At 42.3% G+C, this 23564-nt stretch overlaps 1 protein-coding gene across 7 annotated transcripts in view; it reads right to left on the reverse strand.

The window, feature by feature from the left end:
- Positions 1 to 23564, reverse strand: part of PPFIA3 (PTPRF interacting protein alpha 3) — a 136385-nt gene that overhangs the window by 55431 nt on the left and 57390 nt on the right. For all 7 annotated transcript variants that reach the window (XM_073570947.1, XM_073570952.1, XM_073570951.1 and 4 more), the window contains exons 4-10: positions 10308 to 10472; positions 6707 to 6781; positions 6551 to 6628; positions 5033 to 5254; positions 4743 to 4889; positions 3117 to 3251; positions 198 to 281 (exon numbers count right to left, since the gene is read on the reverse strand). In XM_073570947.1, coding sequence (XP_073427048.1) covers positions 198 to 281; positions 3117 to 3251; positions 4743 to 4889; positions 5033 to 5254; positions 6551 to 6628; positions 6707 to 6781; positions 10308 to 10472 — 906 coding nt within the window. The remainder of the gene's footprint in view (positions 1 to 197; positions 282 to 3116; positions 3252 to 4742; positions 4890 to 5032; positions 5255 to 6550; positions 6629 to 6706; positions 6782 to 10307; positions 10473 to 23564) is intronic.

The raw sequence follows: 23564 nt of genomic DNA on the forward strand, positions 1-23564 counted from the left end.
CCCTGCTCCTCACGCATTTTCTAAATTAAGCCTGTGTAGTCCACACATACAAGCAATTCTACACGTGACATTAAACCCCTAAGTACAAATCTATAGGATGAATTGCAGAGTGATCACTGTGAATGAAGAATCTGAAAATCATGTGGAGTATCCGCCTATGAGGAGCAGGTTTATATGGACCATAGATTAGCACCTACCCTTTGCAGCTCCTGGTTCTTCTCTTCTAGTTGGGCTTCAAGTTGACGGAGCCGTTCTTCAAAGTTTCCATGTCTCTCCTCTGCCTAGTTATTAGGGGAAAAATACATAGTAGTCAAAAGAACGGTTCTTTTGTAGTTCTGAATAGGATAGGGGGATGACTTACTGATCGCTGGTTGGGACCACCACCGATTTCAAGAAAAAGGCTCTGCAAACCAAAGATGGGCATACTTATCTCAGCTCCTTTCATTCCCAATGGGACTGTCGGAAATAGTAGAGCACCTTAATCAGCTATTTCTGACAGTCCCATAGAGAAGTATTGGCGAATAGGTGCTCATGGGCCTCAATTTAAAATCAACAACAAGTTCCCTTCTATTACGGTTCTTTAATTAATTTTCAAGTATGGGCAAAAGAGACCTTGTGAGACTGCAGGACCAGGGTACGACCTATTCTGGTTGCGCCCCTACTTAGTGCACAGCTTGTCATCCGCCCCAGACAGGGCTCAGCAAAATCTCGTTCTCTGGATTGGAGAGGGTCCCAATACTAGGACCCTCAGTGCTCAGTAACTTATCTCCTAGTCTGGCAGTGAGATACTGATGGCCTACCGTTAGGACTGGTCACCAATTTCAGATTAGTGGAGGTCTGACACCAAGTCCCAATATTAGGACCCCTCAGTGCTCAGTAAGTTATTCCCTAGTCTGGCACTGAGATACTAATGACCTCCCATTAGTACTGGCCATCAACAGTAGATTAGGACTGGTCATCAATAACAGATTAGTAGGAGACAAACACCATGTCCCAATACTAAGACTCCTCAGTGCTCAGTAAATTAGCCTCCAGTCTGGCACTGAAATACTGATGACCTCCCATTAGTACCTGTCAGCAATAGCAGATTAGTAGGGGTCATACACCCAGTCCTAATATTTGGACACCTCTGTGCTCAGTACGTTATCCCCTAGTCTGGTACTGAGATACTGATGACCTCTCTTTAGGACTAGTCATCTATATTAGTTCAGTAGGTGTCCTACACACAGTACCCCCTCCTAGTAGCTGATACCTAGCGGCAAGAAGTTCAAAGTATATGGAGGCAAAACACAGACGCTCCATACAGTGTGTAGTGGCCATTCTTGGGTACTGCAGCTCAGCACCCACTCACTTTAATGGATGCTGCAATACTCAAGACTAGCAATTATACATTGTGTGGAGCTGTGGTGCTCCATGGCACCACGGTATGACCCAATCTGTGGGGGTGCCGGGTGTTGGAACTCCACAGATCTGACCTTAGTGACAGGTCATCAATATCTTAGTCCTGGACAACCCTTTTAGTCTTTCCAAAGACTGCTATACTGCTTCTTTACACTGGCCACACAAACTGGAGCAAGGTCAAAAATGACCATCAAATTTGTTGTAATATGTATCTGAAAAGATCGACATTAGAGGAATGGAAGAATCCAGAACGACTTGGAGTGATCCATTTGTGTTATTGAACACCCAAGTGAATCCCCATTTTCTCCTCAGGATAGATTTGGTGGGAGAAATTCCCACCAAATGGGTCTGGGCTTTTCCACTTGGTTGTTGGGGAGAGAAGACTTAGGGTAGTGACAATGGGTGACTGGGTTATTATGTGACCTATGAGGTGGCCGTCACAAGGGAATATAAGCTTGGGTAGCAAGGGACACTGATTGGGTCTTTGTTTGGACCTATGAGGCTTCTGTTGCAGGGGGTAAATCTGCATGTCTGCCTTGGTAACAGTGTGTCATTGGGTTACGCAAATCCCATGTGACCCACTGTTGTAGTATAAAAGAAGGTGTACTGGGGATAGGGATTTGTCATACCAGATCCACAGACTGGATCCTTTGCCTTCTCTCCATCTTTCCTTTATAATAATGTGTTTTTTAAAATGTTGCTTAGTCACGCTTTTTGTTAGAAGGTAAGTTGCATAAAAAGTGCAACATTTTGGTGAAATTTACCGAGTGAAATATACTTTGCCAATCCAAGAATGCATGTTTATTTTGGGGTGAGGGTGTTACTTCTACCTACCATCTAAAAACTAAGGCCTAAGAATGAATTTTGGCGCCTTAAAAGAGATTTTCCATCTCCAAGATCCTATTCTAATATGTAGTAGGTGTAATAATAAATAATATTAGCAAATACCTCCAATTAGAAATGTAGTATAGTTCTTCTGTTTCGCCATGTCTCTTTCCTCATGTGCAGGCACTGGAAGACCTTAGATATCCATGGTTACAACCAATGATTTAGTGACAGTTAGCTAGTTGCTAGCGGTCGCAACCATCAATATCTAAGGTCCTGCAATGCCTGCACAGGAAGAAAGAGACATAGCGAATCAGAAAAACTATAAAAAATGTCTAATTAGAGGCAATTGCTAATATTATTATTATTACGACACCTAGTACATATTGGGATAGGAACTTGGAGATGGGAATACCCCTTTAACTAAAGGAAAGGACCTGACCCATCTGGCAGCCGCTGTGGATGGTATGGTGGCTAAGCATGCACAGCTATCTCCATTCCCCTTCATGAGAAGTTATCCACAGGACTTGCTTGCCTCCCGTAGGAACTGCCATAGAAGTGAATGGAGAGATCTGCGCATGCGTAGCCACTTCCTCGGAAACAGTGCCGCAAGACAGAGGTCAGGCAACCCCGTTCTAGGAATTAGATGCATGTCACGGAGTTGGGAGATGTAGCTCCAGAAACTTTAGTATAAGGATGGAAATCCCTTTTAAGCATCTTTTTGCTCTTACAACATTAATATATACAATTTCATGCCATTTATGAAACGATCCTGACATGTAATCCAGGCAGCAAACACAATGTAGAGGACTGAATAAGGAAGTTATGTGCCCCCCTCACCGGTCTCCCCCACCGTGAGCTCTGATTAGGCAGCATGTAAGTATAGATACCTTGCTGAGAGCTGCCACTCGCTGCGCCAGCTGAGCCTCAATCTCCGGTAAGGTCTCCGCCTTCTGAAGGGTCTGCTGCAGTTTCTGCTTGGCGTCTTCCAGCCACTCCTGCAGCTGCCGGTTTTTCTCTTCACTCTGCAAAGGAACGATACAAGTCAGCGCAAGTGAAAAAGGTCAATAATCAGCAGGACAAGGATGTGGGACTGTCAGCGTCATAAGTCTAGACGGCTTTGTAGAGCCCCTACGTCATCATTTCTAATCCACCATGCCTGTAATTTCAGCAGGCAGATCAATAGCACAGGGAAGACTCGTGATGTAAAGGGCAGAATCTATGACCTGAAACCCTGCATATAATCTAAGCCCATGGTCCAAAGTGGTCATTATACAGTTCACTGACCGTCTACATCAGTAGCGGGCCATCTACGGCCTTCCAAACTACATCCTCCCTTATACTTGCCTTTAGATAAAGAACAAGAGGAATGGAGATGTAGGTGTCAAATAAATGGGGAATAAAGACCATGAGTAGTACAAGGAATATGATGTCATATGACAAGAGTGATGTCATCAGTTATAAAATAGTTACAAACTGGAGGACAAAAGCAAGTGATCTAAGAGCATACTCATTAGTCTAACGTTGTCAGAACCCACCGGTAACGACAGGTTAGGTCGACACACTAATATGTATGGGGGATCCAACTAAGATTGTACTTCTAAGATTTCGGACTGTCGATCACATTTTTCTCTCGAAAATAAGTCACCGACTGACATGTCAGACTGGCTTTTTTATAGAGAACACCAGATCGCTCGGCCATACAAGCGCTCCTGTGTATGGGACAGTAGTCTGAGAGGGCTGTTGACCAAACGACGGGCCAACAGACATCTAATGTGGATGGGGGCCTTTAGAAGCAAATGGCAATCTCCTTTATCTGCAATCGTAAGCAAACTAAACCTAGTGATACACAGGAGGTAACTGCTAAATGAATACTCTTTAGGCAAACAGCATTCTCTGCTGACACCCCCAATATACATGAATGCTTAAGCTCAGGAAGAGAGGTGAAGCCACTGTAAGTGTCCCCACACAAATTAGACTAATGTCAGCTAAACCCACCAATAGACGGGTTCCGCCAATGATCTAATATGTATGGGGGTACTGGCCAACTTAATTTCAGGAGAGATGCAGATGTCCAACTTCAAACTGACAATCGCATTGTTCTCCCTGAGATAAGCCGCTAACCCAAGTGTCAGTTGGCGACTTTCTCATGAAGAATGCAGAAGCACTTGGTCAAACAGGCGCTTTGGAGTACAGTAGAGACGACTGAGATTGCTGTCAACCGAAGCGTAGTTTGGCAGTCAGCAATCTAATGTGCATAGCCATCCTAAGACTCAACAAACAAAAAAACGGGCATTAAAATCCCAACTTCCTGATAGTTCTCTCTCTCTGAAAGATAATGTTGGGAGCCTCCCATATGCATCAGATGGTCAACTTTTATCCAATGTGAAGTTCCTGTACTCGTCTTATTTTTAAGGGGGCTCCTTCTATGAGAAAAATTACTTGCCCAACTATAGTGAGTCAGAGATTTGGCCTAGAGTACGAGCAATTAATTTCTAAGTTCCACCACACTTTACCTGTCGGTAGAGGGAGTCTTTACTGGCGAGCTCATTCTCTAACTTGTCATTGACATCATGAAGTGAAGTGGCCTCTCTCTGCGCACTTAGGTAACGTTTCTCTAACGTGGTAATCCGTTCTTCCATATCTTCCCTTTGCGCCAGAGCCTGGTAACAGAAAACAGAGCAGAAAGGACTGAAAACATGGCACACAGACAAATATAACATGCAATCAATTGCTGGTATGAAGAAATGATGAAACATGCTGACACCATGAGTTGGGGTGCAAAGTATGACCCTCCTCGCCTTACCTCTTTGAGGTCGCGCTGAAGTTTGGCGCTGACCTCTTCAGATTTTATTAGATCTTTTTGTGCCGTGTTTAACTCTTCCTCCAGTTCGGCCATTTGGCGGCACATCATGGTCAAGCGTTCCTTCAGCTGACACAGCTCTAACCTTTGCTTCTCCAACATCTCCTCCAGCTCAGTTTCCCGCCCTCCTCTGAGCTCATGAAGAGAGGAGCCATTCAAGATGGTCTGAAATTGTAAAAAAGGGGATGTTCCAATTTGTTGCTTCCATGAATTACATCTACTGCTGTTTGATATCAAAACAACTGAACAAAAAGGTATAGGTGAAGAAATATTCCCAAAGAAGCTCTGCCTGCATGGGCAAGTTACAGAACATGCATGCTTCATTAGAGCTAGCTTTTGGAGACCACATGTAGGGTGGTATTAATATTGAGTCGGTCCCTTTGCATCTAAAACAGATTTTACTCTTCTTGGAGGCCCCTTCATCCAGAAGAGCATTTCTGAGGTCAGACCCTGACAAGGGAGGAGAGCCTGGGCTCACAGTCTCCATTCTAGTTCATCTCAAAGGTGTTGGGTGGGGTTGAGGTCCAGACTCTGTGCAGCCGGTCTTGTTCTTCCCACCAAACTCCCCCAACTATGTCTGAATGAACCCCTAACTGTTCCCACAAACCTGGAAGTTACAATTGTCCACAATTTCTTGTGCTGTAGCATTAAGACTTCCATTTACTGGAACTAAGAAGCCTAAAGGGGGTTTTACACATAGCGATATCGCTATAACGTCACCGATTTTGTGACGTTATAGCGATATCGCTATGTGTAATACTTACCTCCAACCGGCTCCCCCGCTGTCCATCGCTGATTGCGCGAGAATGTCCGGCTCCATTTCTCGTCAGGCGCTCCTGCTGGGCTTCCTGCTGGCGCCGACGAGCGACGCGTGGACGCGGGCGGGAAGACGTCAGGATCGCTGTGTGTGAAAGGTGAGTATCGTGCGCTGCGTCGCTGCTGCATCGCTGTGAGATCTGCCTGTGTGACAGCTCACTAGCGATCATTTAGCGAAGCACCAGCAATCCTGACCGGGTCAGATTGCTGGCCAGATCGCTGGTGCATCGCTAAATGTAAAGGGGCCTTTAGTCGACCCCTTATAACAAGCCCATAGCATTAAAATAATACACCTCAGGGGGAGCGAGGGGTCAGATGATACACCTCAGCGGGGGGTGAGGGGGCCATATGATACACTGGGGGGGGCGAAGGGCCAGATGTTACACCTCTGGGGCGGGGGGCCAGATGTTATACACCAGGGACAAAGGGACTGAATGAAAAATCTGAATTCAATTTATAACGACGCTTGCCCCAATACTTTTGTCTATGTAGTGTATGGTGACCACTTTTTCTTCTACCATTATCTAAGTGTAGTTATAACAGGACAGGTAACAGGTAATAACTATTCCCCTCCTATGCCGATATCATTCTGCAAATTTACATTTCCTGGTTAAAAAAGAAACAAAAATACTATGGAATCCTTACAGAGCTCTGCGAGTCTCCATCTTTGTCATCATCGATTCCTGACCTCCTTCTTGCAAGCTGTTCTCGTAGTGAAAGAGACTGGAAGAAGAAGAAGAGGCAGACATTATATCTCCTGTACTGGGATAATTTGATGATTAACGAACTGAATAAGCTTACCTCCTGACTGGACATTTCCAGCTCTTCCTCCAGCACTGCCACCCTTTCAAGGGCTACACGAAGACGCTCTCGGACCTGTTGCATTAAAGAAAGAAAAATGAAGTTGCCAAATATACATATAGGGGTTATATGGTTAGTATATTGCTAATTCTTGCATAAATGGTCACATTTCACAATATGAAATCTGAGCAAGACTAAAAGGAGAACAAAGCTTGCTCTGCCCATTTGCCGCCACCTAAACGTTCCCTCCCCTGCGGAACGGCAGTTGGGCATCTGACCTGTAGATCTATTCTAGCAGGGGTAAAAATTCCCTGCAGACCACAGTGGTCAGACCCCCATGGATCACTAGATTTTCACCTATCCTGTGAATTGGTGAGAACTTGTTTTCACCAGAAAACCACTTCAAATAAAATTACTACTTTTAGAAGAAAAATATTCAACAAGAAAAGGGGAATTCAGGTCCTGCGGTGTTTAACCTTTACAAGTCCATGAGCAGGAGCAAGTTAATTAAAAGTAATATATTAAGAAATTACCTATTGTTTATAATGCAAGTTGCTCACAGCAGAGATGAGCATTTTGTGCCCTGAACCAATAGCAGTGAGAATTATCGCTATACCTGAGGCTCTGAGCCAATATTCGTGACAATGAGGCCTTATGTTTCATTAGTGGGAACCTGCGGTATGTGCGGCCCCCGAGCCATTGCCAGATACATATTAATTGACAGGCTTTAAGGGGGTAAAATATTGATGGAGTTCCTTAGTCCCATACTCCTAGGTGCTTGGAGCACGGTAGGTAGCAAACAACAAAGGGCGCTATTGTGTACTCATCCCACTCTGTGCATAAATGAATCCATTTTATGCTAATCTAAATGCAACACACCATATCCCATTGTAGAACCGGAAAGACCCGTCATTGTAGGATAAAGTGTGAGTCCAATACATTTTTCACAGTGATTTAGTAATAAAAAAAAAATCATGTACCGTACAAAGCTTGGCTGTGGATATGCCAAGAATATTCCTTAAAGCAACAATAAACCCTTTAAAAAGAAACTTCTTTAGATATGTATTTTTACCTAGTGTAAATGCCACTGTTTTTCTGAATCCAGCAATGTTTTTCTTTTGCTTCTACGCCTCTCCGTTCCTGAGATAAAGCCCTTTCATCTCTCTATGAAGATCCAGTCTTGTTTGGCAAGGGGGCGTGGCCCACAGAGTACTATGGAGAAGATGTGGACCCTGCCACCTTGGCTAACAAAACTAGATGAACATACAGGAAATAGGGGGCCATATTTCATAAATGTAGAGGCACAGGAATAACAACAACAACAACAAAAAAACAGGAAGAAGCCCGGGATCAATAAAGTGTATTGTATCATATCGTATTGAACCATTGAGGACCACACCCACTTGTAACAAGTCTAGATTTATATACAAGGAAATTGGGCATACCTCAGGAATGGAGAGGCATAGAAACAAAAGAAAGACAGCCCCGAACTCAGGAGAACAGTGACATTTATAATCAAGTAAAACCAAAATCATATTTATGCAAATGATTCATTCTGTTTAAATCATTGAATATCCTATAAAAGCAATATTTTCTCACCTTTTGGAGGCTATTTATTCCTAGTACCATGTAGTGTGTTTTTTTTTGGAAATGTTAAAGAATGCATAGGAAAATGTAGAGTGAAAAATTGGACAGTGGCCACATCCTTATCAAGAGTTATTACATATAAAATATTATTTGAATGGTGATATGCCTTTGATGCATGTTTAGAGAAGATTGGACAAGTCTTTAATCTTGGGCCACCAAGATTTCCAAGACAGATTTACAGATGGCAATCACTGTATCACTGAAATAATTATATGGCCCTTTACTGAGAATGTTAAGGCAAATTTTCAAAAATCTATGTGTTAGGCCACATTCACACATCAGCACGTCACATACCGCAAGTCTCGAACCATCCACGGGATTCCAGACCCTAACTCAACAGCCTCATAGGCATATACAAGACTATCAAGCTTGGGTCTGGAGACACATGGCCAGTCCATTCATACCGTTCCTTTCATGGGCCGCAACACTCGGATTTGTGTTTGCAGCCTTAAAGGAGTTACTGTACCTACAACTGCCAATGCGGCCCATTAATGTCATAAAGTAGGGTGCGTGATTAAAACCCTCTATTATGAGTAAGAGCATGTGTGGCACCCCAGAGCCAGGTTGCCACAGTGACATTGCCTCCCTCTAAGGGATGATGTCATGCCCGGAGGCAGGAGGGGGGGTCCCCATGCCAGGTAACACAGTGTACATGACAAATCCTGCAGCAGGCCAGAAAGGGGAGCGTCCTTATAAATTCTGGCCAGCAAGTGGGGTTAGTGAGTCAGTAAGACGACAGCTGAGAGAGAGTAAACAAGAGAGTTGTCATGGAAACAAGAGCAGTTGGAGCTCATGACAAGACAGTTAGAGTTGGCCTGTGCAGAGGGAAGGGACAGGAGCAGACACAAGGGGCTCTGGGGAACTAAAATTGCATATAGTTGACCCCAGAGCGAAGCGTTGATAAAAAAGGGACGCCAGAGTCCTTGGCTGGGCAGGAGATGTACGCCCTGACAGCTGAATCTGGAGTGCAGGGGACTGCAGGTCCCTTGGACAAAATGAACACCTGAAGGCACAGCAGCAGACCAAGAGCAACAGGGCTGACAGTGAACAGGACAGTGCCCGTGATATAGGCTCACGCTGTCTGCCATACAGGTTAGCAATCATCACGCAGGAGAGGGCCGCAGCTTAGCTACAAGCAGCAGGCACCCAAAAAGAGAGCGCAGAAGGAAGGTCCCCAACCCCACCTTGCAGGAGAGACCTTCCATTCCGCAAATCAGTGAAGATTTGAGAGCACCCAAGTTTCATGCTAAACTTCTGAGTCTTCCATGAGTTGCCACTATCAAGCTTCCCCAGCCATCAACAACTGAACGTAAGAGGTGAAAGAAAATCTTTCACTGATTTTTTATATATTTAAGTTTAGTATCCCATCAAACTGCCACTGTTTTATTGAATGTGGAACATTTTTTCATTTTCTTCTGTGCCTCTTAGTTCCAAAGTTATGTCCCTTTTTTTTTTAAACTTACCCTTTGATTAACTGGGCATGTACCACAAATCTTTTCTGTAGGCGTGTGCTTTTTCTCCTCTGATGCTGACCAATCAAAACAAGGCTACGCCTACAGTGAAGTTCTGTGGTATACGCCCAGTAGATCAAAGGAAAAATGTACCTCTTTATTACCGGGGGGCATAACTTTAGAACAGAGGAACATAGAAGAAAAAGAAAAGCTGTTATGGAATCAGTGGAGCAGTGTAAATTTAAGGAGATACTTGTTAAAATTTTTAAAAAATCCCCCAAAGATCCCCTTTAACCTACCACGAACAATGAATCAACAGGGGGTTGTCTTGGAAGAAGGGGTTGTCCGACTGGTATAGAAAGCCCTTTCATTCTGTATAATCTTCTCGCATTAATCTATGATACTAAAAGGTCACATGTGTCTTTATTTCCCATTTAGGTGTTGCTACTTAATCTCTTTATACCATTGTACCATTGTCATTAATACATCATGAGACATGTTACCTTTTCATCGAGAGCCTTGTGATGCTCAAAGAGGGACTTCAGAGCTTTTAACACCTCTACCTCGCTGGAGACCCCAGCAGGCGATTGTGCCTGTCTTTTCACCACGGTCATCCTCAATGATCGCTCGTGCCGGGATACCAGGCACTCCAAGTGTTCCAACAAGAGCTGAGGAAGTGAAGAAAACCAAGAGTCAGATGAAGATTAAATCAAAGCAGAATATGAAGAAATGCACTGCTGGAGTGTTCAGGACATTAAAGGGGACCTTTCATTGAATTTTTTTTATTTAAACTGTTTACCTCCTCCAATTATCTCAGTTTCACTGATTATGGAACAGTTTTTCTTTTGCTTTGGTGTCCCTTTATTCTAAAGTTATGCCTCCCGGTAATAAGGATGTCAATTTTCCCTTCAAGCGAGTGTACCACAGAAGTTCTCTGTGGGCGTGGCCATGTTTTGATTGGCCCAAGTCAGAGGAGAAACAGCACACGCCCACAGAGAAGCTCTGTGTTATACACCCAGTTAATCAAAGGGAAAATTTACATCTTTATTACAGAGGGGCATAACTTTAGAACGAAGGGACACAGAAGAAAAAGAAAAACTGTTCCAGAATCAGTGGAACAGAAGCAATCAGAGGGGATGCTCAATTTAAATTAAAAAAATCTAGTGAAAGCTTCCCTTTAACATGATGGAAGCCGGATCTGTGCTGTAATATCTCGCAGCAGAGATTTTCTAATATCTAGTAATCATTCTTTGCCAGAAACCTGGCGCTGCAATAACAGATTTTACCGAGTGAACAGTCTGTTCTGTACTTATTTGTACTCGAAGAAAATATAATCTCAGTAGACCAAACACTTTTTTATTAACCTTCTGCATGTCTGATATCAAAGACTAACAGCTTCACAATGCATCAAGGGATTATAGTTAATGGCTTCCGAAGGACTGCACCACAAGGGACGGCTAACAAAGACCTCAATATTTAACATGAAGCTATTTTTCCAACCCTTGCAGGTGCCGCTGCCACTCAGGTCACTGATGTTTTTCTAAAGTGAAACAATTTGATTTCTAAGGCTACTATTTTCCTCACTTTCGACTCTAAATAGGCTTTTTTTTTTCCTTTTTAGGCCCACCTGTGATTATGTCGTGAGCAATTATCAAACAAGTATTTATGGAACATATATGTTCCAATGAGGGGGGTCACATCACAGGGCAACAAAAGTGATCGATCACAAGTCATTTGTCCCGACCCTACCCACATGACCTATTAATCAAAATAGTTTGAAAAAAATGGTCTTTCTTGCCCATAGCAACCAATCAGCGCTTAGTTTTCATTTCTTAAACTGCTCTAACAAAATGTAAGCTGCACGGTGATTGGTCGCTAAGGGCAACAAAGGCAGATTTTTCTTTTAGACCACCTTGATAAATTTGCTAAATCGTGCGAGTTTTGTCAAACTGCTAAAATTTTATTCAGGTGAATCTGTTTTGGGGAAAGCCGAGCCATAACATATCAGGCAATATTCACACTTTTTTTCTGGTGGTTAAAAACGATGCGGAAATCGCATCACAAAACTATCCTATGTGGCGCCTACTTGAAGATTTTTTTTTTCGCTTAAAACATTTTTGTTAACATCAATCTTTGCCTTTTCTTGTTTTTGTAGGCAATTTTATTACAACTCTTTGAAAACTTGAAAACTATAAAGCAACAAATGAAACACTAGTGTTTAGCAGTAAAGGTGAGTGAGTACGTGGTTATTATTTTCTTTTTTTTACAGGTGACATGGACTTTCAATGGATTAGGTGTGTATAATTGCTTTTTTCATTTTTATTTCAAATAAAAACTGTCATTCAATTAAAGGATTGTATTCTGTGTCTTTTTTACAATATGACTATGGCTGATGCCACCTGCTAATACAAAGCTGACATCAACCCCACAAATATTACCCCACCTGCCACAGCACCAGGGCAAGTGGGATGAGCGAGGCTAAGCACCAGATTTGTAGCATCTTATTGATGCGCCATTTCTGGGGTGGAAGAGAGGTGATATTTTTACTCTGAGAGGTGGCCAATATCCATGGCCCTTTCCTAGGCAATTAATATCAGCCCGCAGCTGTCTGCATAGCCTTTGCTGGTTATTGAGTATAGGGTGACCCCACGTCATTTTTTTGGGGGCTCCCGTATAATAACCCGTAAAGTCTAAGCAAACAGCTCTGATTTGATAATAATAGCCTGGGAGTGGGAACATTTATGGCTATTGGCTACTTCACAGAATATTAACATTAGCGCCTATCCATCAACTTTCCCTCTGCTGCTTATGAAAACTATGGGGGACTCCATGCCATATTTTTCATTTATTTTTTTTATTTATTAACAAGCACAGTAAAATACACATCCAATGTAACCGACGTGTCTGGTTTGATCCTTGTTGTCTCATTGTCACAGATAAAACTTACCCATGCAAGTCTAAGTTTTTTACCATACTAGAAAAACACTGGTTAAAAATTGCCACAAACCAAACAATGATAACAATCTAATCCAAAACAGTGATGAAAATTGGTCCGTTTTTCATGTACCCAAAATAAAAAAACGGATGTGTGGAAACGGCGGAAAAGTGTATTTAGGTGGAACGATAATTTGCAAACGAGCATTTATAAGAATGTTCAGTCCCTAAAGGAACGCCAACTGACATGCGCATGTTAATGGGCCTATAATCAGACCACTTAAAAGCCACCTTAAAAGACTGTGCTCACATAGAGTTTGCAGCAGACAAATTCGACAAGTTTTTAAATGGAAACCACTTCAGGAAACTCCCTTTTTATGGGGAGTATTATCTGGAGTCAAATAACCATATGAAAAATCACCCAATTTTCATCCAGAAAACTCAGATGATTTTCAACCAAATTTTCACCTGTGTGCCATCAGTTTGCCCCTATTTAGCGCTTTCACTCGGACACTCTGCATGGGTGAAAAAAACGATCATCTGAACATCTCCATTGAATTACATTGGTCAGATTTTTGCACGTTCGAATAATATGCTCGGGTGTATTTACACTTCAAGATTACTGGGAACAAGCGCATATTTAAGAACGCTCGCTTCCCAATAGTCTAAACAGGCTGCTGTTCACCAGACGAAAGAGCAAAATCCTCCTCCGTCGTGTGAAATTATTTTTAAGCTTGCTCAAAAATCATCCTTCTCAACAGAACATCATCATGTGTAAACAGGTCATGTGCTCCCGAGATCAACAATCTAGGTGAAAAGAACAATCTATCCTACGCACTTCTGTCTAAACAGGCTATTAACCTATTGCTGATCAGCAAACATGTAGACAATCAGTTGTCGTTTGTGTAGTGTTCACCCAAGTTTAGTGGTCCCAATTCAAGTATCTCCAGCTCCAAACATGATGGACATTAGTGACGTTTATAAGATTAGTTTTTAGGAGCTGCCGATTATAGGTTTCGGGTCTCTTTAAATTTCCCATCCAATACTTATCTCATCCACCCTACATTTCATAGACACCACTATATCTAGTTTATCTGAACCCACCACGCCTGCTCGCTATCTGCATCCACGTTGCAAGGTGTAATCTCCCCTTCTTGTTCTTTGATAAATCTTCACTAAGGTAATTTCACAGTGGAAACACACGAAGCTCCTTCAGAATCGTCTCGTTTTGCCTGTGGCATGCTGTCATCCGCATTTACTGTGACAGGCACTTCCTACGTGTCCTCGACTTTGATGCGGCACTATTCCATGGCATGAAGGCGCACCGAGAAGTGTGTTTATTTATAGCGACTTCCCAACCTAACAGAAAAGAGGGCAGCCTATATCACATGGGTCGTTAACGCTTTACACTGCTGCCAATCAGGCGCTCGTTAAGTGGCGAGGACCGTGACATCTTCCATTGCCCCCCAATATAGCATCTTCCAGCTCACGTTCATAGCTGCCCTCTTTTTTTTTAAGAAGAAATAGCAAGTAGCCCGGCAAAAAACAAGGATAGCAGTCATTACTGAGGCCAACTGCACGCTTCCTCCAGTCGTGTCAGGTTGCTTGGCTTCTTTGCACAGCATGAGAGCTGACAGAATTATTGGCGAGTCCCTGCTGGTGTGATTATTTAGCCAGAAGCGGCAGCTTTGCATAGTTCTGAGTACCGGTAAATGTGCCGTCACTTTGTAAAGAGATCTGAAAGGTGGGAAGTGAAGACCTGCTGGTCGTAGATGCTGTACACGAAAAGAAAATGTTATTTACAAAACGTCATATCCCATGACAATTCTAGGGTTCCATGGTTTGGCTACTGATGTGTCATGGAAAAATTGGCGACCTAAATTTTCCTATGAGGTCACATCCAACTTAGACAGAATTTTTCCTGCTCCCCTGTGGCAGATGGGCCTATATTCGCGAACTCAAAGCTCTGTAGTTGCACATACGGGGCATTCGGCTTCACCCTCAAGACTGCTTGACGGTGGATTGGACTCATTTTTATTGTCTGAGAAACAGGTTCAAATTTTATCCTGAATTCTGTAAAAATGTTTCTACTATGTGTCCCTAATTCAGCCTACAGTCAATACTACATCTCTGTCAAATCTGTTGGTGGGTCATGTGAAAGATTTCTTCGATAATAATGCAGGGAGCAGAAATAATTTGTGGGTGACTTTCTAGGGACAGGTCAGGTAATGCCTTATGTGGGTATTTTTGCTTTCTGCTATATTTAGGAAAAAATTATAATAATGGCTAATGTGCAAGTCAGGGTTGGGAGATCCGTGGGGAGTCCGTGCATTGCGGTCTGTATATGGATCGTGGAAAAAAGCCATCGAACATGGCCTAAGAGATAAAAACATTGTATACAGATCTCCACAATGTGGACAGGGAAAAAAGTATGTATAGTCACAAGGAGGGCAGAGGAAAACGAGAACAAGCTGTCGTCCAAAAACAGTCAACGAAAACCATAAGCCAAAGCAGAAAGGTGACTGAATGATGAATCGGGCCCATAGTGCCAAATAAAATCTGGGACCACTTCACTCTTAGAACCCACGGGGGCGTCAAAGGTTGGATCTCCACTGATCATAAAAGGATGGCATACCCACCCATATAATCGCCACTCTTCATCTCACTTGCATCTTCTCTCTCCTGTTTGAACTTGATGAACATATGTAACCTAAAATTAACACTACAAATAAATAGTAAAGAGCCCAAATCACTTTGGTGCTTTATTTTTTCCCAGGTAAGTTATTCATAACAGTGTGCAACGGTTGATATTGTGACCAGTCTGCAGGTACTCAGTCACATATAGCGATAACAGTGTACAAGGGTAGACATTGTGACCAGACTGCAGTTACTCAGTCACATCTAGCGATAACAGTGTACAAGGGTAGATATTATGACCAGACTGCAGTTTCTCAGTCGTATAAAGCGATAACAGTGTACAAGGGTAGACATTGTGACCAGACTGCAGTTACTCAGTCACATATAGCGATAACAGTGTACAAGGGTAGATATTGTGACCAGACTGCAGCTATTCCGTAGCATATAGAGCAAGCAGTAGGTTGTTTGCCATCTCTATAATGGGTCACTTTTTCAGCAATCTGTGATACCATGGCTCTTCTGTAGGATCGGCCTAAAAACAGACATATTAGGCATCACATCCCACAGGCATCAATAAATCATACGTGCCCATGGCAATGTCACCAGTTTTCCTGACCACTTCTGGCATATATTCAGAAAACCCTATAAGACTTGCCATTTTTATAGGTGTTATCTAAACAACTCAATTTGTCACTTATTAATGTCACTCAGATCCTTAGGAGACCCACACACACAACAGATAGTTATTGGTGAAATGATACTTCGTTCGGCTGCCCTCCATCTCTCTCTTGAGGCTTCCATAAGAGAGTTGCTGCCAGTGTCAACATCTCGCAGAGAACAAAAGGATTGGTACTCCGAAATCATACATGCAAGATTCTTATCACCCCAGACATCATCTGTCGATGAGGAGACGGGAGGCCCTACACACATTAGACTGTCAATATTGGTGGATTCAGCCAATGTTATGAAGGCCTTTACTCTTGGCGATGTTTTCTGTTTCAGTCGACATTATGAAGGCCTGTACTCTTGGTCATGTTTTATGTTTCAGCCGACGCTATGGAGGCCTGTACTCTTGGTCATGTTTTATGTTTCAGCCGACGCTATGGAGGCCTTTACTCTTGGCCATATTTTCTGTTTCAGTCGACATTATGGAGGCCTGTACTCTTGGCCATGTTTTCTGTTTCAGCCGACGTTATGGAGGCCTTAACTCTTGGCCATGTTTTCTGTTTCAGATGACATTATGGAGGCCTGTACTCTTGGCCATGTTTTCTGTTTCAGCCGACGTTATAGAGGCCTTAACTCTTGGCCATGTTTTCTGTTTTAACACATCAGTTCACTTACTGATTAATATGTCCCAGCATTAGACAGGCGCCATTTTCAAGAATCAATAGTATTCACTGTAACGTTTTATTGTTATGGCTGATCAGAGTATATTTTTACCCTGGGGTGGGCATGAAGATTACCATCTGGTGCTAACTATGCCATTTCTAGAGCAACGGTATTATCGAAAGGGACTTCTTAATAAAACTGGAAAATCCAAATATAGAAAAAAATGCATAACGAAAAGGTATAGTCAACTTAATTCAATATTTGTATAAAAATATACAAGTTATGAACTAATATAGGAAAATAAAACATTTAAAAAATAAAGATGACAAAGTAAAACACACCTATGTGTTTCCGACCATATTTGGGGTTCTGAATACCTCGGAAAGGATGGCCCCAAAAATACAATCTGTACATGTAATGGTTAAGTCAATAGCATGCAACCAGACTAAGATAATAATGTTAATAAAATAATACATCAAGGATTAGCTGCCAAAAATTAAATGCTTACAATGTAATAGTATAATAAAAGCAGACAAGGCTAATAATACAGCATCAGGTAGGTGTATAAATGGCCAAGGCATGAACAACGCAGTGCAAAAGAAATACTGGGTGAACGCACAGCAAATACAAAGTACAAAAGCAGCAGACAGTGGAGGATCCCTGTGAGGAAGGAGAACCTCAGGTGTAACACCAGAAGAAGGCTTCTTCAGGGGTTGGAGACTGCGATGTGAATCTGCCTCAAGTAATTGGTCTGCGCGTATGCTATAATTTATGCCACACAGTCGTAACTTAAATAACAAGCCGATACTGCCAAATAAAGTGAAGATATGCGCTTGTGTATCGAACTGCCCTATAGAGAGATAGCTGTATATGTATGCTTATTCAAAGTGAAAAAGTTTTCAGGTTTTTGTGTTTCGTGAATTAAAAAAACTGGGCATTTTTTCATATCACAATCTTTATAAAAAAAATTAACTTGTACTTCCTGTTGTTTCAGGAAGAGTTTACAGCAGGCGCCTTATCATCACAGACAGGGATACAATGACAGGAAATACTTCTATACACAGCTGAAAACACAGGATTCACCAATCACAATAGGTGATGTCACAGCTGACCTTTTACAATGACCTTTGCTCATGCTTATGACATGTTTCAATATATCTGGACAGGGTCTGACCATTGTGGCTAATGTATGTGTGTTGTTTCCTGAAATAACAGGAAGTTAGAATCTAAAAGAGCCCCAGAGGCCAATGTGAAAATTACAAGATTTTTTTTATTCTTTTTAATGCAAATTGTGATATGTAAAAATAAAATAAAACAAAAATCTGAATTAAACAATAGGTCATTTTAAGATGATGCATCACCTTTAAGGCAAAACAGCTTAGAAAGACAGCAGGAACTGAATATCAGTCAATAGGAGATTGTGTGACTTTCCTTTAAAAAAAAAGAAATCAGGAAGGACAATCGCTTTCATTACAGAAGCACTCCTCCCATCAACATGTTTATCCTCTTAATATATTACAGTCATGATATTATACACACTATGTACATACAATTGCTCATTTCGCCTTTCTACCCAGCTATTTCTTCTCTTTTCTCTGCTCTATGTAGAAACAGGAAGTCTTTTGTCCCTGCATTTATAAATTCCCTCTTCACCACCTCCTGACCCAGCTGCTTCTCCCATCTGCAAGGGACTTTTGCAGTGACTCTTAACTTATACAGGGAAAATTGACCTCCTGTTTCTACATAGAGCTTAGAAGGCTTCAATTACGGTATTAATCACGTGATGCCATAGACCTAATGGAAAATAGAAGAATTAACTGGGTAGAAAGGCAAAATGAGCAATTGTAAGTACACAATGCTGCATAATATGATGACTGCAATATATTAAGAGGATAACAATTTGGATGGTAGGAGGAGGGCTTCTTTAAAAAAGAAAATGAAAACTAGTCCACCATGACAATTTATAAAATAAAGAATTTATATTATTTTTTCCTGTTCCTTTGGCACCTATTGCTCCTCCAGGTTCCCCTGCCGGATTCAGGGCAGAACAGGAGGTACGGAAACCGGCTCTGTACATCCTGCTCCTGGAGCTCAGACATGTTGCCGGAAAATAAGAGGAGGCTTTTGAGAACTGCAAGGGACCTGGGTGGCACTTAAGGTGGAGCTTTAAAGAAGTTGTCCACTACTTGGACAACTTCTTTTTATACCCCTTGCTGGACCCACAGAAAATATAAAGTCTATACTTCCTCCTGTGCCGGCAACATTCCCGCGGTGTCATCACTCCGTCTCCCGGGGCTCCCATGCTGTTGTTGTGACACATGAAACCAGCACCCAATCAGCGCTGGCATCACTGTCTCCGCCTCCTGTCATCCTGTCGAATTTAACAGGAAGAGAAAGTCCAGGATGAGCTGCAGCCCAGACTTCCTCTTCATGTTGCTTTGTCCAAAGACGGAGACAGTGACGCCAGCGCTGACTGAGAGCCAGCGTCACGTGTCATAAAAACAGCTCACAAGCCCTGAGACCATGACTGCCAACACCTCGGGAACAGCACCAGCACGGGAGGGGAGTATAGGCTTCATTATTTTATCGGCGCAAAACATTTTGATCAAGAAGGTGTTGTCCTAGCACTGGACAACTCCTTTAAGTGCTTTAACTATGTTCTATCACATAGCAACAGGCAAAACAAGAATCTGGTGACAGCGCCACATCTCCTTACTCCAATGGAGACCGGTGTGGTCACTCATTACATTGTATAAGTACTGGAGGTGCCACAAGCATTTCTGCCCCTTTTGAGAAGACCAAGATACTATAGAGAAAAAAAAAATATTTTTTGTAACTTATTGATTTATTAAATTAATATCTAGCATAGAGCAGTTTAAAACAAGGGGGGCATGGGGAGACACTACACCTTTAAATTTAGTGCTACAGCAAAAGGAACACTGGTTTAGGGCTGTGTCCATTACATGCTATGTGAACATGTTGGCACATACGTCAAATGTAGACAGTCCCCAATTCACCAGATGAAGGTCAAAAGTGTTGCGTTTTGACCTTCGTTGCGGTAGTATGTTCGGCATCTTTTACATAATAAGCTTTTCTTAATTAAATTGTAACGGTAGAAATATAATATACGTCAGTGATATACACACGTGGTCAAAATTGTTGGTACCCCTCGTTTAATGACAGAAAAACCCACAATGATCACAGAAATAACTTGAATCTGACAAAAGTAATAATAAATAAAAAATCTGTGAAAATGAACAAATGAAAGTCAGACATTGCTTTTCAACCATGCTTCCACAGAATTAAAAAAAAAAAAAACTCATGAAATAGTCCTGGACAGAAATAATGGTACCCTTAACTTAATATTTTGCTGCACAGCCTTTTGAGGCAATCACTGCAATCAAACAATTTCTGTAACTATCAATGTGACTTCTGTATCTCTCAACATGCACCGTATTTTTCGGACTATAAGACACACCAGACCATAAGACGCACCCCAAATTTTCAGAAGGAAAATGGGGGAAAAAAATTAATGCATCAAAAGGGGGTCCATCTTGCTGTCTTGAATTCAGCTTACTGGGCGGGTTCCGCCGGGAAAATGGCCGCTGGAGGTGGCGCATGTGCAGATTGAGATATCGGCAATGAGCTTTCAAAAATTGTCGCTGGAGCCCCCGGCACCACTGAGTACCGGCACCACCGAGTGCCACCGCACCATCATTACCCTGCAGCGTCTGACCTGGACAATTAGAAGAATCGCCCGACTCCTGCTGTCATCACGCTAAGTGTAAGTACAGTACATTCTGACTATAAGATGCACCCCTGTTTTTCCACCAAATTTTTGTGCGTCTTATAGTCCAAAAAATATGGAATTTTGGCCCACTCCTCCAGGAGCAAACTGCTCCAATTGTCTCGTGTTTGAAGGTTGCCTTTTCCAGACGGCATGTTTCAGCTCTTTCCAAAGATGCTCAATAGGATTTAGGTCAGGGCTCATAGAAGGCCACTTCAGAATAGTCCAATGTTTTCCTCTTAGCCATTGCTGGGTGTTTTTAGCTGTGTGTTTTGGGCCATTATCGTGTTGCAAGACCCATGACCTGCGACTGAGACCAAGCTTTCTGATACTGGGAAGCACATTTCTCTCTAGAATCCCTTGATAGTCTTGAGATTTCATTGTGCCTTGCACAGATTCTAGACACCCTGTGCCAGATGCAGCAAAGCAGCCCCAGAAGGTAACAGAGACTCCTCCATTTTTTCACAGTAGGGACAGTGTTCTTTTCTTGATATGCTTCATTTTTCTGTCTGTGAACATAGAGCTGATGTGCCTTTCCAAAAAGTCCCATTCTTGTCTCATCTGTCTATAGGACATTTTCCCAGAAGCTTTGTGGCTTGTCAACATGTGGTTTGGCAAATTCCAGTTTGGCTTTTTTATGATCTGGTGTCCTCTTTGGTCGTCTCCCATGAAGTCTACTTTGGCTCATACAATGATGGATAGTACGATCTGACACTGATGTTCCTTGAGCTTGAAGTTCACCTTTAATCTGTTTAGAAGTTTTTCTGGGCTATTTTGTTACCATTCGTATTATCTGCCTCTTTGATTTGTCATCAATTTTCCTCATGCGGCCACGTCCAGGGAGGTTGGCTACAGTCCCATGGAGCTTATATTACTGAATAATAATATGTGCAACTGTAGTCACAGGAACATCAAGCTGCTTGGAGATGGTCTTATAACTTTTACCTTTAACATGTTTGTCTATAATTTTCTCTCTAATATCCTGAGACAACTCTTTCCTTCTCTTCCTCTGGTCCATGTTGAGTGTGATACACACTATGTCACCAAACAGCACAGTGAGTATCTGTAGCCCTCTATACAGGCCCACTCACTGATTCCAAGATTGTAGACACCTGTGATGCTAATTAGTGGACAAACCTTAATTTAACATGTCCCTTTTGTCACATTATTTTCAGGAGTACCATCATTTCTGTCCAGGCCTATTTCATGAGTTTTAATTTTAAAAAATTCTGTGGAAGCATGATTGAAAAGCAATGTCTGACTTTCATTTATTCATTTTCATAGATTTTTGATTTATTATTACTTTTGTCAGGCTCAAGTTATTTCTGTGACCATTGTGGGGTTTTCTGTCAGTAAACGAGGGGTACCAACAATTTTGACCACGAGTGTAGTCTTAAAAATACTCCCAAAGAACAGAAACTTGAAGGGGTTGCCTGCCCTTACGATAATGATGGCCTTAAGTTTGGTCAGCCTGAGGATCACCAACTCAATTCAATAGGAGCCGAGCGGCAGTTTTAGACAACGGCAATGACGCTGTTCACACTTGGTGCCGTAGCTAAAAACAGCTGATCAGTGTCGGAGCCACATCAAGCTTATATAAATGCAGATTAATTTTGACTCACTCTTGTACACGCACGCTCGGCCAAACTGAATGTGCATGTGTAAGTAAAGGGACAGTTTAGTCATCTACTATCTAAACTGTATGGGCAACTTAAAGGGCTTTTCCAATGAAAATCACAGGGACCCACACCAACTGACAGAACTGGGAAACTATCCCCACTACCATGTTCGACCACTACTACATTCATTTCCTATAGGGCTGCCAAGCACTGCACTCAGCTTTTTCCCATAGCCCCAAAGAGCTACACTCAGGCATCCTACCTGCTACTCCATTCCAATAGGGACACCCGCGCTAATTTCTTTGATCGGTGCATGTCCCCACTGACCTTAAAGTTATCACATATCCTATGGCTAGGTGCAAATACCTTCTTCAGAGAGAAGAGGACTGAAACTATAGCACTACCTTTTGGAAATAGTAACTCTAAGGCTGGAGTCACACTAACCTGCGCAAAATGCGGTCAGTATTTTACATGCGTAATACGGATGACAGACCCCTAAACAGTGCTCCGTATGTCATCCGTAATGAAGGTGTGGTCACGTATTTTGCGCATGTCAGCATCCGTATGTAATCCGTATGGCATCCGTATGGAGAGATTTTCTCGCAGGCTTGCAAAATGGACATATAATGGAGCCCTATGACAGTTTTAATAAAGAAAAGAAAGAATAGATATACACACATAGAATGCATATATATGTATTCTATGTGTGTATATCTATTCTTTCATTTCTTTATTAAAACTGTCAGTGTGAGTTTATTGTATAGCGCACTGAATTGCCGGCTTTGCTAAAAGACACCTGGTGCGTATTTCTCGCAAGTCACATGTGTGGTCCGTGTGTAATCTGTATTTTTTGCGCACCCATAGACTTGCATTGGCGTATTACGGGCGTAGTACGCTGACAATCGCAGCATGCTGCGAGTGGCACGGAGCGTAGGATACTGAGGAGAAATATACGGCTGGTGCGAGGGACCCCATAGAGAATCATTTGTCCGTGACTAATGCGTGCTTTTTGCGCCTCTCACTCTCCCGTATTCCTCGCCAGTGTGACCCCGGCCTAAAAGTGAATTTCTACCCTTTAAAAGGGCCTTAGGATAAGAAGACAGACCAGAAAATCCATTTGCAGACACATGTTTCAGGCTGTTTGCCCCTCATCAGTGCAAAGCATGAAAACTGATTTGACTGGATGAGATGCCTCTGACAGGGGACTAGGGGGAACATTTCTCCTAGTGCAGTGTCAATTCAGCATATAGAAACTTATAGGATCTTGTAATGCTCCTCTGTGAATTAAAATATACAAATAGTCCCTTAAGAGATGAAGATGACGGGAACTCTGTGGTTCCCGATTGAGGACAGCAATCCTAAAAGTTAATATCGAGCCAATAGGTGGCACTAGAGTTCCTTTTTGAAGTGGCTGCTTGCATATTTAAGTTCCCATATGACCATTACATGGCCTA

This window comes from Dendrobates tinctorius, unplaced genomic scaffold (assembly GCF_039654945.1).
Source record: "Dendrobates tinctorius isolate UK_male_01 unplaced genomic scaffold, ASM3965494v1 ptg000028l, whole genome shotgun sequence".
NCBI lineage: Eukaryota > Metazoa > Chordata > Amphibia > Anura > Dendrobatidae > Dendrobates > Dendrobates tinctorius.